This window comes from Manis javanica, chromosome 14 (genome assembly GCF_040802235.1).
Source record: "Manis javanica isolate MJ-LG chromosome 14, MJ_LKY, whole genome shotgun sequence".
Lineage (NCBI taxonomy): Eukaryota > Metazoa > Chordata > Mammalia > Pholidota > Manidae > Manis > Manis javanica.
The window spans coordinates 74606706-74623940 of record NC_133169.1 but is presented as its reverse complement, the minus strand read 5'-3'; the positions used below and the strand labels follow the sequence as shown (position 1 = coordinate 74623940).

The following is a 17235-nucleotide window of genomic DNA, read 5'->3' as shown; positions in this document are numbered from 1 at the left end:
ATTCTCTGATTATTTGCATACCAGGCTGTGATATGGAAAGGAAGCAAGAAGCTTGGGAAATAAGAAAAGAAGGAATAGTATCGAGGTTACAGGTCACATCTGTCCATAAAATACAGTATTGTGTTCACCCACCCTGAATCAAATGGGGGGTGGGGAAGGGGATAGGTAAATTTACATTAAAATGTAGCAAAAATATGCTTGGTGATATATAAAGAGATCCCTGTCTAAGCTATTCTTAAAGTTGAAAACCATCTCAAGCGATCACCCCTCCACTGCACCTAGTTTCCCTCATTCTACCTCCCAGAGGCCTGTGCCATTAACAAGACTGATATTTACACGTAGGATTTATGAAAGGTTGAGTGGTTTCTCCAGTGATATTCACCAGTGAACACAGTTTAAAAAGATCAGATGGTGTTTCCCAGATAGACATGTCACATGAGATGCGATCACAGATTCCCTCTTCCCCAGACTACTAAAGGAAATAAAAATGCTGAGCATCACAAACAAGCAACAGAAGAGAAATCCACCTGACAGCAAACAAACAAGGAAAAGAAGCATAACTTCATGCGCTTGAAAGGAAAGAAACAGAGCATCTACCGGGCTAAGAGGGGTCCTAAAGATAATCCCCAACCTGCAGAAATAGTGCTAGTAAAAGAGGGTGCCCACAAATCCATGAAAATTCTCTGTGTATTTGGAGTGGAGCAGAAAGGAGGTAAATAGCCAAGGGGAAGTCTTGGGGAATCCCTGGAGGATATAAGTCTTCGAAGGTTGATAAAGGACTTGGTGGAGGCTAGAGGAATCTCTAGGAGTCACTCTTTTGCTGTCTCTGGGTAAGGGAAAAAGTAGAGCAGTAAGGCAGAAAATACAAAACTACATCCAGTATCCCAAATGACTAATGAGAAGCCAAAAATATGAAAACAAAAAAGAAAAAGAAGAAAAGGCAAAAAGCTAGTGGGAACGGTTTCATTGAAGACACAGTGAAAATAGCCTTCCCTCAACCTCCTCACCTCTTGCTAACATGGGCTGAAGTCCACAGGTACCCTCATCCTTCCCCTCAACCTCCAAGTGGAAGTGAAAGAATGAAATAGGGAAGTGAATGCCAAGGCCGACTCAGGATCAGAAGCTCTGGGGCACCACAGTTAATGAAGGGCTGATCTGAAGCCACGGTATCCCCCCTCAGGAACTGGACCTGCCTCGACCAAGTGGAGTGAATCCTGAGGAATTTAGCATGCAAAAAAAGATGAAAAGTTCAATCTGGAATAAAAATATAACCTAAGATACAGAAGAATCTCATGTGAATGCTCAAGATAGAACTCAAAAAAATTAATTCAGTGGAACAACAAGAGACAATTTGATAAAATGACAAAATTAGATGTAAAAGTCATTGCAAAACCAAAAAAAAAAAGGGACTAACCACCCTTTTAACCTCTTTAACCACCATAAAACCCCAAGCCAGTGGCCCTTCCCTGATCTCTCAGGTCATTTTCGGACCTGCTTGGAAGCCTGCCCTGCTCTCCCCAGAAAGCCTCATTATGTAATAAAACTTTTCATACTTTCTTGGAGAGAGGGACCTGGCATCATCAGTCTCAACACCAAACCAAATTTGGGGTAGGCCATCAATCTCTCTTTTATGGGATCATCACAAAAATGCATAGAAGAAGACAATTTCTCTATAATGTTGGAAAAACCGAATCTGTAGTTTGCTAAAAGAACATACTGTTTTCTTGAAGAACCTGACATGGAATGATAATATTGGGAGAAATTCTAATAAAATTGCCAAACTCCAAAGATAAAGAAAAAATTCTTCAGGCATCCAGGTGAAAAAAGTCCACAAGAGGAAAAAGAATCAAGAAGTGTTAGAATTCTCCATAGCAACATCTACAAAGTTTTGAGAAAAATGCATTATGTCCAGCCAAGACGTTATTCAGTTATTAAGCAAAAGTCAGATAGTCTCAAACATGATTGCATTCACAGTTTTCATGACTTTTAGGGGGGAAAACGATAGCTGGAAACAAGTCAACCAAGACACTAGTGAAAATAACTCAGGAACCAAGGTGCTGGGGCATGTAGTAAACAATAACTCCATCTAAAACTAAGATTTAGTTAAAATTGGAATTATGTTTATGAAATTAAATATTTATTGTTTGATAATGCAAAATTAAGAGAATTTTAAAATGCACAAAATTGGTGAAATAAAGTTTTAAAAGTATGAATTTCTTAATCTTTCAAGGTATCCTAAATGAAATACATTTAATTATTTTTTAAGGGTAAAAAATAAATTGACTACAATTTCTTAATCTTTTATTAATCTGTGCAAAGGTAACAACCTGAAGAACTGTAGTCTGAATATGGCTTATGGACTGTGGAAATATTTTGCTTATTTTGTTTCACCTACTCAGGGATGACATAGGCAATGTAAGCAGAGAGGTTTTTTGTTTTTATTTTTATTTACAAAGTTATTACAATATTATTGACTCTATCCCCTATGCTGTATTTTTCATCCCTGTGACTTCTTTACTTTATAATTGGAAGTTTGTACTTCTTAATCCCCTTCACCTATTTCACCCATCCCCTCATCCCTCTATGCTTTGGCAGTTGCCAGTTCTCTGTGTTTATGAGTCTGTCACTATTTTTCTTTGTTTTGTTTTTCAGATTCCTCAAAAACTGAAATCATGCAGTATTTGTCTTTCTCTGACTGTAACTCTGGCGGGAGAATACGTTTCCAGTCTGAAGCAAATAACCTTTGAAGCTGAAATCAGTCAAAGGGAGAATAAAGTGGGAGAAACCCGTTTATTGCTTACAAGTAGTCGTCCACTTTTGCTTGCCCATCTCTCATTACCCAGCTGCAAAGAGGGACCCCACCAAACCTCTCCAGTCCAGATATGCCCTCTCTCCCTATTGGTATGGAGGTGGACTACTTCTGGCCACCCCTTGGAAACATCTATTGATATGCAGATGCACTAAGGCCAGTCAAGAGATTCTAGAAATATTGCAGTTTTACCCACACTGACATATCACCTAGCATAATAACTTCTAGGTCCATCCCTATTGTGCAAATGGCAAAATTTCATTCTTTCTGATGGCTGAATAGTATTCTATTGTCAGATAGCCAGACAGGTCCTAATGTGCCTCATTAGAGCCACAGATAACACATAGGATATGTTTGATTCTTCACCCAGCTTCTTCATTGTTCCAAAAACGTGCCAGCCCATTCTCAGTTCTGTGTCTACAGTTAGTTTCACCTTCCTGATGAACTCTCAAACAGAGAAGAACATTAGGTAAAAACTAATAGATCTGAATAAAGTATGGATTTTAGTTAGTAATATATTGGTCTTGGCTCATTAATTGTAACAAATATATGATAATTAACCTAAGATCTGTAACTTAAGAAACACATCTCCTGACCATGAGGAACTTACAAACTAATGTGAGGTCAAAAAAGAAGACAATACAAAGTTTAAAAAAAGTGCCATGTCTGAAGTTAGCATGGTGTACTGCGTATGCTCTGAATACACAATAACCACCATTTATCAAGCTCTGCTTACTGTGTGCCCAGCATTGTTTTAAATGCTTTGCAAGATATTATTTCATTATATCTCACATCAATCCTGTGGGCAGGTCCACTTAAACAAATAAGGAAACTCTCAGTGAGAATCTGAGGAGCTTTCCCAATTTATTGAAAGGACACTCAGTGATTGGAACCTCATGTGCTATCTCAAGACCTTGCCCTCTTTACCATTGCCCTGCTAGGAGATGAGAATGCGTGAACCTAACAAGGAGTGTGCACGTGGGCTCACAATGAATAAAAAGGACAATAAGAGAGACTGGGAAACAGTAGTCAGAGAGGAAGGAAGGGGAATCAAGGGTTGAAATTGTTTCACAAAGCAGAGCGTGGCCAGCAGAGTCAACCAGCAAGAGAAGGTCAGCCAAAATAAAGATATACAGGTCCTTGCGCTTTAGCCACAGGAGGGTCCTTGGGGGTCTTGCCAAGGGACCTTTGGGTTGGAGGGGTGGGTGGCCAGATCGCAGTGAGTTGAGAAATGAATAAATAGGTGACAAAGAAAGAGACACAGTGAGTGTGGAATAGTATTTCTAGAAGCCTGGCTGTTCAGATAAAAGGAGGGGTCAACAGTAGACATCAGGTCAAAGAGAGATCTTTTCTACAACTGGTTTTGCTTTGGTTTTCCTGAGAAGGGAGACACTTGGGCATGGGCATTGAGTTGACCTGCCTGGTTTCTCTTCCACCTGTTTTTGCAACAGCCTTGATTGTCTCTGGGCTGGTCCTCTTCTCTCTGTGACGTCTCGGGGGCCTGGTAAACTGGAGCAGAAAGGTGTTGCCTTGAGCACAAGTAACACATAAGTCTGCACAACTGGATACCTTTCCCACAGACAGCTTGAGAAAGAGACATAGTGGGAATTCTACATTTTATCTGAAATATTTTTTATTTGCTAAATGTATCCTTTGTGTTCAGTTTTAACTCTGAAGCAAAAAAAGTACTTAAATATAAATAAAGGACCCAATGTAAAAGTCTGTCATAAGTTTGGAAACATTAAATTTAAAAATTGAAATACGCTCTGGGGAAAAGAAAAAAAAACCCGTCTTTTTTAATAGTGGTGTCTTGGTTTTATTCTCGGTATAAAACTTGAAGTTTGTATGAATGGCCAAGAGAGGGAGCCAAAACCGTGCATGTAACTTCCTCTCTTTACTACAAAGCTTTTAGGAAAGTGGATTATTAAAAACTGCAAAATGCAAATGAACCTCATCATCCAAGAATATATGTAAAAATCATAGAAATCTTATAATTCAATGCTACTCTGCAGCCAAATACTGTACAGAACATTTTAAGGCTAGAGGGAGATTCTGAATCTCAAGCAGTTCCAAAAATCTCTCCCCACCCCCACTTCCTCTGTCTCTTTCTGTGGGACTTGTCTGTAGTAAATCCCCAAAACTAGGTAATATGTATTCTATTGCAGTTGACACATTCTATGAGCTGATTCAACACTTTCCCAGTTACCCCTGTAGGGAGCATACTGGTTCATACTGGTTGCAGGTGTGTTGAAATTGAAAAGAAGCTAGAGGCCTGTAGCTTAAACCTCTAAAATCAGGCCTTTAGGTATAGATTACGAAGAGAAGGAACACATTTCTTGTGATAGTTTGTTGAAAGGGAATTTTCTGCAACTAAATATAACTGTTTCTCCATTTTCTGGATGATACCTGGGTTAGTGGCGGTGTTTTGTTAATACCCAAGGGAATCCAACTTGGACTAACAAGGGGGGTGAGGAATTTATTGAAAGGACACTGATTTGTAACTATCTTTTTAGTTTACAATTAAAAATTTGGGGAAGATATTTTACAATTAAAAGTGGTAAGAAGTGTATTTTTGTGGAGAAAGTGAAGGTTCCTATGGCCAGAATTCTCACCAGGCCCTGATCGGCTTGCTCACTACACACGTGTGGCCAATATGTTGTTTTTGACCCTATATAAAGAGCTCCTTCCAGTGCTCTGGGTAACACCGTGGCGGGGCTGCAAGGCTGCAGGAGAGCAGAGCAGAGGCTGGAGTGGTGGCTGCGCCGAGGACAGAGACTGAGATGGCTGTGCAGACAGAGAGGCCCAGAGGCAGGGACCAGCTTGCTGCATGCAGACTTGCTCTGAGTGGACGGGATTCTGGTGATTGACCTGCCACCGTGGGAATAAAGTTGGGTATAAACCCTTTCACCCCAAGAATGTTACATTCATTTTTCAGTTTCATTGAATCCACACTGAACTTGTCTGGGGCTGAAACCCACTGGCGAGACAATTTTGCACAACTTTGGTTCACAAATTTGAAAATTTAGGAAAAAAATGGATAATCCTTGGAAAAACATTACTTTCCTAAATTGGTGTTAAATAGAAGAAAACAGACTAGAACTTTTAATGAACTGTGTGTGTGTAGGTGGGGGTGTATAAAAGGAACCACCACCGCCATCTCAGGACCAAATGACTTCATTGCCAAGTTCCAACAAAAATTTTAGGAAGAAAAATGTCATCTGAAATAAAGCCTTCCAGAGGCAAAAAAAGAGGAAGTAGTCACCAATTCCTTTTGTGAGGCTAGCACTACCTAGATAATCTAAACCGAAAAGGGTCTTGCACCTCTAGAAAGATGGGAAAGGGGTACCTTTTTCTATTCATCTTGTAAGTACACTAAAAAGGCTGGATATGATACATAAAACAAGCATCAGGCAACTCTGCAAGGTGCAGAGAAGGCTGTCTAGGTAGGGACCTCAGACACAAGGAATGACACAGCCATAAATGGCCCAAGTTTTCTTTTTCTTTCCTATATCCCAGGCTATTTTTTGTTTTGTTTTCTTTACACATTGTATTTTTAGCACCTCATAAGGAACCATAAGTCCAGCAAGAGGTGCTTGGTGAAATGCATGAATGAATGAGTGAATGAGTGAATGAATGAGTGGTCCCTAAGTAGTGTTAGCTATCCTGCAAGGCAACTGAATGTACTATTGAAAGAAAAACAAACTCCAACCCTGAGCTCTTTGAATTGCCGAGACCTGACCTGAGCCTTGGCCAATTGAGAAAGAACACAGACAACCGCACAAAGTGAGGGGGGAAATCTGTTCAAACTACAAACAGAAAATAAACTGCTTTTTACACATGGAGAGCAATGATGAGTCATTTCCGTTCTGCAGAGTGAAGGAAAATACTGTGGAAAAAGCAGAATTTGGGGAAATCTGGGAATATGAAAAAAGTATTCATATTAAATAAAAATTTAGATTAAAATACAGATTCTTACAAAGAAATATTCTGAAAACTGCTTAGGCTAGATCATATATATGGACCAATGTTATAAATAACCTGAAAACTGTCTACTGCTGGGATAGACACCATGGAGAATGAGGGAAAAGAAAAAAGGAGGAAAAAAGAGACAAGATATAAGGATTTTCTTTTCATTTATATAAGGCTATGAACTAATCTAAGGCACTCAAGGTCTAGCACATGCTGTCAGTAAACACTAGACAAGAAATCCACACATTAAATGGCACTTGATGGCAGGGCCATTTTGCCTACAGCTCTGGGGTTGTTGTGGCAGTGTTGTCCATGTGAAAGGCATGGACCTGTGCACACGCAGCAGACAGCCTGCATGACCAAACACTGCAGGCTGCTCACATACATGTTTACATTTCCAAAGCATCATAGAAATACACTCTGTGATAGCCCCAGAATATTGAAGTCAGCATTGTTCACTTTCTAGAAAAGCAGATAAATATCTAAAAGAGAGGTTAAGTGATTTTTCCATGAGTTAGCATCCCAAGGCTTGTCTGCCATGGATCCAGGATACTGCAGGATGGGAGGAAGCGGAGGTGTGGAAGGATCTCAGACACTAAGGATATTCTTTAACTCTTACAAATTAGACTCTATGATAAAGTTATTCCACAAACTGATGGGATATGGCATTCTGGTTGCAAACCATTGCATATGGGTACAAGGTGACTTGCTTAAATCCTTCAGGATGTAACAGTTTATGTTTAAACAACCTCCAGTGAAATAGATTTCCCTGTACATTACATATTCATGAAGACACACCCTCAGCATTGACAAACAGCCAAGCAGAAAGAGAAAAACCCTATTACACTGACAAGACATTCCTTAATGTAACCAGAAAATACAGCTAGATTCTTTGTCCATCTGAATTTAATTCAAATAACTGAAGAGCATTGTTCACTTTGTGATAAAATTAGACACTTGCAAAATAAGTTTCTGACAATTCACATAAATTTATTTTCGCAAGAATCCTTCAGTTCAGGAGACTTTTTAAAAAATGCATGGAATTAGCATTAGATCAAGATGAAATAAACTGATTGCTAAAGAGGCACTTCATCAAATATGTTACCAGTTTTCCATAAAAGCAGTACGAGGTATCTGCTTGGTAATTACACATTTTTAAACTTTGTTTTATTCTTTTGCTTTACTTGGAACACTTACCAACACAATTTTCCAACACACCTTTAAAACCAGATAATTTTAAACCAGATTATCTGGTCTAATGGTTAAGGCTGAATGACAAGAGGAGATAAAAGATGGAGATACCTTAATGTTAATTTGCCTGAGATTGTTTTTTTAATAACCAACCGGTGATCAGGCAGTTTTTCAAACTTTCCTGATCAGACTTACCTGGGGTGCTTGTTTAGAAGTATGAATTTCCAGACCTCATCCATAGAGGTTCTGATTCCTCAGGTTTGGGATGGTGAGCAGGAAGGTGTATTTATTAAAAGCACCTGAATGAGTTTCATAATCAGGCAGATTAGGGAAATACTTGATGCCATGGAAAGAACACTGATGTAGTCTTAGGCTCACAATACCAAGGTTGCCAGCTCTTCGGTGTGTCCTTAACTGAGTCATTTTTTTCTTACCGGGTCTAAATTTCCTCCTCTGTGAGAGTGAAAACAGCAACATCAAGGCAGGTTTTAGTCTGTAAACTTCGTGAAGACAGAAGCCAGCTGAGTTTTGCCCACAGTTCTATCCCTGTGTCTAGCCTGGTGCCTCTTGGTTATTATTTGTTGACTAACTCACTAGCTGCGACTTGTATGATTCCTTTTCAAATTTAAAATCATATGACTCTATAATAAGTAACACAAAATTCATTTGGTAGCCATCTACAAAATAACAATTATTCTCAAAACAAGATATAAACCAAAAGAGGGCCCCTCACTCTGTTTGGCTGGCACGTTCTTCGTTCCTCTGGAGCCTTTCAAAGGCTCTGGCTCAGGCGATTTGATTTCCCATCTTCCTCATAAGGCTGACATGGTTACAGGTAAGGCAGTAGAAGCACTTAGCACAATGTTTGGCTCACAGTAGAGACTCAGAGTGAGTTGAATCTGAAAAACTCAAATTCTGTGGAAAACAGAGTAAGTTCTCCTGCTACACATACAGGAATCCTGCAGGCACACCATGGCTTCCACAAGTTTTGTTTAGTCTGAAAACATACCGTCAAGTAACAAGTGCAGAATTATCGTGAACCTTCCATGGCACATGTGCAGCGTGCAGAAATAAGTGTTTTTGAAACTGGTTATGAAGGAAAAATAAACCCTGAAAACTAACACTAAGTTTGCTTTAAAATCAAATGCTCTTATTAATCTTTTTATAAAAATGTATAAATGACTCTATTTAAACAACTCCATATTTAACTTAAAACCATAACTTAAAGAAATGGTTTTCAAAGTGTGGGCCCCCCACCAGCATCATTCCTTGGGGAATGCAAATTCTTGAGCCTTGCCCCCGACCTCAGAAATCTGGAGCTCTGGGCACAGGGGCAGCAAAATCTATGATGTAACAAGTCTCCCTTGTGATTCTGATGTGCACTGAAGTGTGGGAGCTGCTTATTTAGAGCAAACAGAACACTGTTAAAAAAACAAATTCCAAGAAGGCCATGTTTAAGTTCCTATGAAGTGCCTATGAATGTATCAGAGCTAAAAAAAAACACATCATGTATCTAGTCAATGGCATGTCAATATATCCAATTAGCACACATATAACAACATGTCTTTATATAACAATTTAACTTTTATTCTCCCAAAAAAAATTCTAAAATACTGATCCTGCAATGAGAAAACTGAACCACTGGCTTTTAGGAATTCAAGTCCTCATTTCTCAATTTTACAAGTAAAATGCAAATTTTTAATAAAAATATTTCTAAGTATTACCAGTTAAATTATATTAAAACATTAACAGTAAAAAAAAGACTATGAGTATACAGTTCAAAGTCACAAGGTTTGGGTTTTTTTTTTAATCTAAAACTCCCGATTTAGAATTAGTGATGTGTAAGATTCTAAGGGTAAGGTAACTATATTACAAATTTATGATTCTATGTTCCATGTAAGAAAGGCTCTCAGTTTCAGAATTCTAAAAAACTACGTTTTCTCAGGTACTAGCAAAGAGGAAAGATTTTTAATTTGAGAGCAGAGTTGAGATGCAGGTGTCAGTGAGGTGCTGGTATCCATCTGCTGTCAAATTCTTTGGTTACAAGTAAAGGAATATGGGAAGAAGAAATAAGAATGTTATAGAATGACTGTCTGCTCTACATGGTTCTATGGCTTCAGAGAACACTAGTCTGAAGTCTGTTTTTCCAACGTTTTCCCCAAGCCCTAAAATTCGCCCAAGAGAATGAGGTTGGCTTAAATGACAGAAAGAAACAAATCATCCCCCATGTAACATCTAGTCAGGAACATCAAAAGGCAGTGTGCTGATGACCTCTCCGGACTCGGTGACTATGGCATCGTAGACCCACTGCCGGCTGCAGCGGCACTCGGGACCACATTTGTTGGAGTTGCACTTGGGGCAGGGGTAGAAGCAGCCCAGGCAGTTTTTCTCCAGACAGTCACACAGATCAACATCGTTAAAGATGAGCTTGCCACTTTCGTCATACTTCTTCAAAACACTGTGAAGAAAGACAGCCACGCTCACATGACACTGCAGTGTTCTTTAACATGGAGAATAAATGATTACACAGCAAATTTCATAAATATGACCCCTTTGACTCTGAGGAAGGAGCACCCTAAAAGATTACCCATAAAACTTATAGAAGAAAACATTGGCAAAAATCTCTTGAATATAAACAGGAGCAACTTTTTCATGAACACATCTCCTTGGGCAAGGGCAACAAAAGCAAAAATGAACAAATAGGACTACATGAAACTAAAAAGCTTCTGTACAGCAAAGGACACCATCAGCAGAACAAAAAGGCATCCTACAGTATGGGAGAATATGTTCATAAATGACTCATCTGATAAGGGGATAACATTCAAAACATATAAAGAAGACTAAAAGCAAAAGGATAGAAAAAGATATTTCATGCAAACAATAGGGAGAAAAAAGCAGATGTTGCAGTACTGTGTTAGACAAAATAGACTTCAAAACAAAGAAAATAACAAGAGACAAAGAAGGACATTGCATAATGATAAAGGGGTCAGTCTAACAAGAGGATGTAACCATTGTAAATATCTATGCACCCAACACAGGAGCACCTACATATGTGAAAATAATACTAACAGAATTAAAGGAGGAAATAGAATGCAATGCATTCATTTTAGGAGACTTCAACACACCACTCACTCCAAAGGACATATCAACCAGACAGAAAAGAAGGACACAGAGGCACTGAACAACACACTAGAACAGATGTACCTAACAGACATCTATAGAACATTGCACTCAAAAGCAGCAGGATACATATTCTTCTCAAGTGCACATGGAACATTTTCCAGAATAGACCACATACTAGGCCAAAAAATAACCCTAGCAAATTCAAAAAAATTGAAACTGTACCAGTCAACTTCTCAGATAACAAATATATAAAACTAGAAATAAATTGAACAAAAAAAACCAAAAAGGCACACAAATACATGGAGGCTTAACAACATGCTTCTAAATGAATCAATGACCAAATTCAAACAGAGATCAAGCAATATATGGAGACAAATGAAAATAACAGCACAACACCCCAACTTCTGTGGGACACAGCAAAGGCATTTCTAAGAAGAAAGTATATAGCAATCCAGTCCTATTTAAAGAAGGGAGAACAATCTCAAATGTACAGTTTAAATTCACAATTATTGAAACTGTAAAAAGAAGAATAAATGAGGCCTAAAGTCAGCAGAAGGAGGGACATAATAAAGATCATAGAGGAAATAAATAAAATTGAGAAGAATAAAATAATAGAAAAAATTAATGAAACCAAGAACTGGTTCTTTGAGAAAATAAACAAAATAGATAAATCCCTAGCCAGACTTATTAAGAAAAAAGGAGAATCTACACACATCAACAGAATCAGAAACAGGAAAGGAAAAATCACTACAGACATCACAGATATACAAAGAATTATTAGAGAGTACTATGAAAAACTATATACTAACAAACTGGATAACCTAGAAGAAATGGACAACTTTCTAGAAAAATACAACCTTCCAAGACTGACCCAGGAAGAAGCAGAGAATATGAACAGACCAATTACCAGCAATACAATTGAATCAGTAATCAAAAAACTACCCAAGAACAAAACCCCTGGACCAGAAGGATTCACCACTGAATTTTATCAGACATATAGAGAAGACATAACACCCATTCTCCTTAAAGTTTAACAAAAAATAGAAGAGGAGGGAACACTTCCAAACTCATTCTATGGAGCCAACATCACCCTAATACCAAAACCAGGCAAAGACCCCACCAAAAAAGAAAATTACACACCAATATCCCTGATGAATGTAGATGCAAAAATACTGAATACAATATTAGCAAACCGAATTCAAAAGTATATCAAAAGGATCATATACCATGATCAAGTGGGATTCATCCCAGGGATGCAAGGATGGTACAACATTCGAAAGTCCATCAACATCATCCACCACATCAACACAAAGGAGGAAAAAAATGACATGATCATCTCCATAGATGCTGAAAAAGCACTTGACAAAATTCAACATCCATTCATGATAAAAACTCTCAACAAAATGGGTATAGAGGGCAAGTACCTCAACATAATAAAGGCCATATATGACAAACCCACAGGCAACATTATACTTAACAGCAAGAAGCTGAGAGCTTTTCCCCTAAGATCAGGAACAAGACAAGGATGCCAACTCTCCCCACTTTCATTCAACATAGTACTGGAGATCCCAGCCACGGCAATCAGACAACACAAAGAAATAAAAGGCATCCAGATTGGTACGGAAGAAGCCAAACCATCACTGTTCGCAGATAACATGATATTGTACATAAAAAACCCTAAAGAATCCACTCCAAAACTACTAGATCTAATATCTGAATTCAGCAAAGTTGCAGATACAAAATAAATACACAGAAACCTGTTGCATTCGTATACACTAATGAAGAACTAGCAGAAAGAGAAATCAGGAAAACAATTACATTCACAATTGCATCAAAAAGAATAAAATACCTAGGAATAAACCTAACCAAGGAAATGAAAGACCTATACTCTGAAAACTACAAGACACTCTTAAGAGAAATTAAAGAGGACATTAATAAATGGAAATTTATCCCATGCTCATGGGTAGGAAGAATTACTATTGTCAAAATGGCCATCCTGCCCAAAGCAATCTACAGATTCAATGCAATCCCTATCAAAATACTGACAGTAATATTCAACAAACTAGAACAAATGGTCCTAAAATGCATATGGAACCATAAAAGACCCCGAATAGCCAAAGCAATCCTGAGAAGGAAGAATAAAACAGGTAGGATCTCACTCCCCAACTTCAAGCTCTACTACAAAGCCACAGTAATCAAGAAAATTTGGTACTGGCACAGAACAGACCCATAGACCAGTGGAACAGAATAGAGAGTCCAGATATTAATCCAAGCATTTATGGTCAATTAATTTATGATAAAGGAGCCAAGGATACACAATGGGGAAATGACAGCCTCTTCAACAGCTGGTGTTGACAAAACTGGACAGCTACATGCAAGAGAATGAAACTGGATTACTGTCTAACTCCATACACAAAAGTAAACTCGAAATGGATCAAAGACCTGAATGTAAGTCATGAAACTATAAAACTCTTAGAACAAAACATAGGTAAAACTCTCTTGAATATAAACATGAGCAACTTCTTCATGAATATATCTCCCCAGGCAAGGAAAACAAAAGCAAAGATGAACACGTGGGACTATATCAAATTAAAAAGCTTCTGTACAGCAAAGAACACCACCAGTAGAACAAAAAGGCATGTTACAGACATATTCTGTATGTGAGAACATATTCATAAATGACATATCTGATAAGGGGTTGACATCCAAAATATACAAAGAGCTCCTGCACCTCAACAAACAAAAAGCAAATAATCCTATTAAAAAATGGGCAGAGGATCTGAACAGACACTTCTTCAAAGAAGAAATTCAGATGGCCAACAGGCACATGAAAAGATGCTCCACATCACTAATCATCAGAGAAATGAAAATTAAAACCACAATGAGATATCACTTCACACCAGTTAGGATGGCCAACATCTAAAAGACAAACAACAAATGTTGGTGAAGATGTGGAGAAAGGGAACCCTCCTACACTGCTGGTGGGAATGTAAATTAGTTCAACTATTGTGGAAAGCAGTATGAAGGTTCCTCAAAAAACTAAAAATAGAAATACCATTTGACCTAGGAATTTCACTCCCTGGAATTTACCCTAAGAATGCAGGAGCCCAGTTTGAAAAAGACATATGCACCCCTAAGTTTATTGCTGCACTATTTACAGTAGCCAAGAAATGGAAGCAACCTAAGTGTCCATCAGTAGATGAATGGATACAGAAGAAGTGGTACATATACACAATGGAGTATTATTCAGCCATAAGAAGAAAACAAATCCTACCATTTGCAACAACATGGATGGAGCTAGAGGGTATTATGCTCAGTGAAATAAGCTAGTACTTTCAGGAGAAAGACAAGTACCAAATGATTTCACTCATTTCTGGAGTATAACAGCAAAGCCAAACTGAAAGTACAAAACATCAGCCGACTCACAGGCTCCAAGAGGGGACTAGCAGTTAACAAAGGGAAGTGGGTGGAGAGGGAGGGAGGGAGAAGGGGATTAAGGAGCATTATGATTGGCACACATAATATAGGTAGGTCACAGGGAAGGCAGTATAGCATGGAAAAGATAGTTAATGACTCTAGAGCATCTTACTAAGCTGATGGAGTGAGACTGCAATGGGGTGTGGGGAGGGGGGACTTGATAATATGGGTGAATGTTGAAACAACAGTGTTGTTCATGTGACACCTTCATAAGATTGTATATCAGTACTACCTTAATAAAAAAAATACAGCTATTCTTGATGGAATTTTCCCTAAAAAATTATACTCTTGTTCTTTTCTAAGAAAAAGCACTATAGTAAATACAGTGACCGTTTTAATGACTTAAGATAAGCATTGGAACTGTCCTTTACCATCATCATTCAACAAACAAAACTCCTTTGTTAAAAAGTTTGCAGCTACCATTGCTTCACTTCCTGATTCTGTTTTTTAACTACGGTGGAGGGAGAAAGCAGGTGACCAGCTGGTAGGATCCACTATAAACTCTGAGAGTAGGGAATAAATTCTGTACCACACAGTGCCAGGGTCTACACCTCACATAGGGTTCACTCACTTTCTCTGCCAGCCTCTACAACACCTCCAGGAGGCAAAGACTTTCACAGGATTTCTGCCACCTTCTCAAAACCAAACCATCTGAAAATAAACCCTTCAAAATCAAGCTGCTTGAGAGCCTCAGCATGATGAAAGTGTCCTGTCCACATCCTTCGTTAACAAGTGAAGTCTAAAAAGGCTGGCCCTGCGCTAGTGGGGTAAAATTATCAACTTCTGTGCTCTGTCTCTCCAAGTGGGCATAACACCTGCTCTCTTCCCGTTCAGTTAAGCAATGCTGTCCAAGCCTCTTCCCTCTCCTAACAAAGCAGGGAAGGTTGAGGATCATTGTGTCCACCTGCTGCCTGATCTCACATCTGCGGGAATGCCTTCCAGTGAGGATTTACATTTGAAGCATTTCATCTCTGGAATCAGACCTCCACACCCTCTCCCATGCCCACCAGGAAGTTCAGGTGTCTGCTGACAAAGAGATTGAAAACGGTTGGTCATGAAGTCAACAGAGCACAGATCAGATTCTGACCTTCTCCCTTTGTCTTAACCAAAATGCTCGCTTTAACTCAGACATCGAAACAGATTTTTATGGTTTCCTGCCCACCTGATGCTATCTTTTGTAAAATTCTAAGCCATCATACATACAAAACATGTGCATAAAGAAGAGTGTGTCTACTGCCTGGTTTGATAAAAGGCTATTACACCTTTGTGGCCCCCTTCATGCCCCACCCATCGCATCCCTCTACCCTGCCCTCCAAGAGGAAGCACACCTTGATGTAATAACAATCATCTCCTTGTCACCTTTTAGCCACCTGTGTATATGTAGCTTCATGCATATTGCATTTTCCTTTCTTTAATTTGCTTTTTTATCCCACATCATGATTTAAGATCCATCCACAATGGTACATCTAGCTGTATTCAAATATTTTCACTTCTATATGTATTGTACTGTATAGGTTACATATCTTTTCCATTATGCATGGGCATTTAGATTATTACTACTTTATTTTTCTTACTATTGCAGCAATGCTATGAAATTTCTTGAACATGTCTCCTGCTGTACATGTATAAGAGTTTTCCCAGGATATGTTCCCAGGAGTGAAGAGGATAGTTCATAAGGTACATAGACAATGCTGAGCTGTTTTTAAATAGTGATGCCATTTTACGCTCAATTCATGTCCCATAGCTTCATCACCATTGATATCACCAGACTGAACTCTCCGCCCCTCCGGAGGGTGGAGGACTTCCCACACCTTACTGATGAGATGCAGGATCCTGAATGTCCATTAGCTTTTTCTTCTATGAGATGCTTATTCATTGTTTGGCTTGTTTTTCAGTTAGGATATTTATGTTTTGTTCACTGACTTGTATATGCTTTGGATACTGATCTTTTAAATTAGAACTCAATTCTCCCTGTGATTTGTCTCACATGATTCTTAGTTTTAATATAGTTGAACTTTATGGTTTTCTTAGTTTATACTTCTGATGTGCTAGAAATCATTATTCTTATGATACTCCTGTGCCCATTTGATACCTGAATCTATTCCCTTGGTTATAGTATTTCTGCCTCCATCCTTCTTATAATCATCTCTACTACTAAAGCTATTACTGTAGTCCAAGGGCTTCTGAAGCCTTTTGTTTAAAACACTGATACCTAGTTTGGGATTATAGCCTATTTCTTGAAGCTGCTAACTTCCAGACAAATGATTTTATACTTTCGAAAATATATTTATAATCAAAATGAAGAGGCAACCTTTAATTGCCTTGCTCCATCAAGGAGAACTCATACAACTGAAAATCCTATCAATCAGATGTAATAAATCATGGTCTTACTTGTATTTTACAGAAAAACACTCATTCATCATTGACCTCCGAGCTCTCTTTCTCTGCTGCCTTATTTCAGGATTAAAGTCTGCCACCTGTGGTCCAGGGTTTTGAAAGGCCAAGTACTTTAACTGCCGCTCTATCTGTTGCTATGAAACAAATAAAATGTATTAGTGGTAAAACTGGATAGTTTTATCCATTTCACATGGTATCAAAATGAACTTTCTGTAACTTTTATCATAATGCCATAAAAGTATAGATGCTCTACTGAGAGAAATAAACTG

General features: G+C 38.4%; 1 protein-coding gene across 2 annotated transcripts in view; it reads right to left on the bottom strand.

Moving 5' to 3' along the window:
• Positions 1 to 9565: 9565 nt before the first annotated feature.
• Positions 9566 to 17235, bottom strand: part of ARL14EPL (ARF like GTPase 14 effector protein like) — a 32447-nt gene continuing 24777 nt past the window's right edge. For both annotated transcript variants that reach the window (XM_073221572.1, XM_073221573.1), the window contains 2 exons: positions 16961 to 17100; positions 9566 to 10427 (listed from right to left, as the gene is read on the bottom strand). In XM_073221572.1, the coding sequence (XP_073077673.1) occupies positions 10205 to 10427; positions 16961 to 17100 (363 nt within the window). In that variant the 3' untranslated portion in view covers positions 9566 to 10204. The remainder of the gene's footprint in view (positions 10428 to 16960; positions 17101 to 17235) is intronic.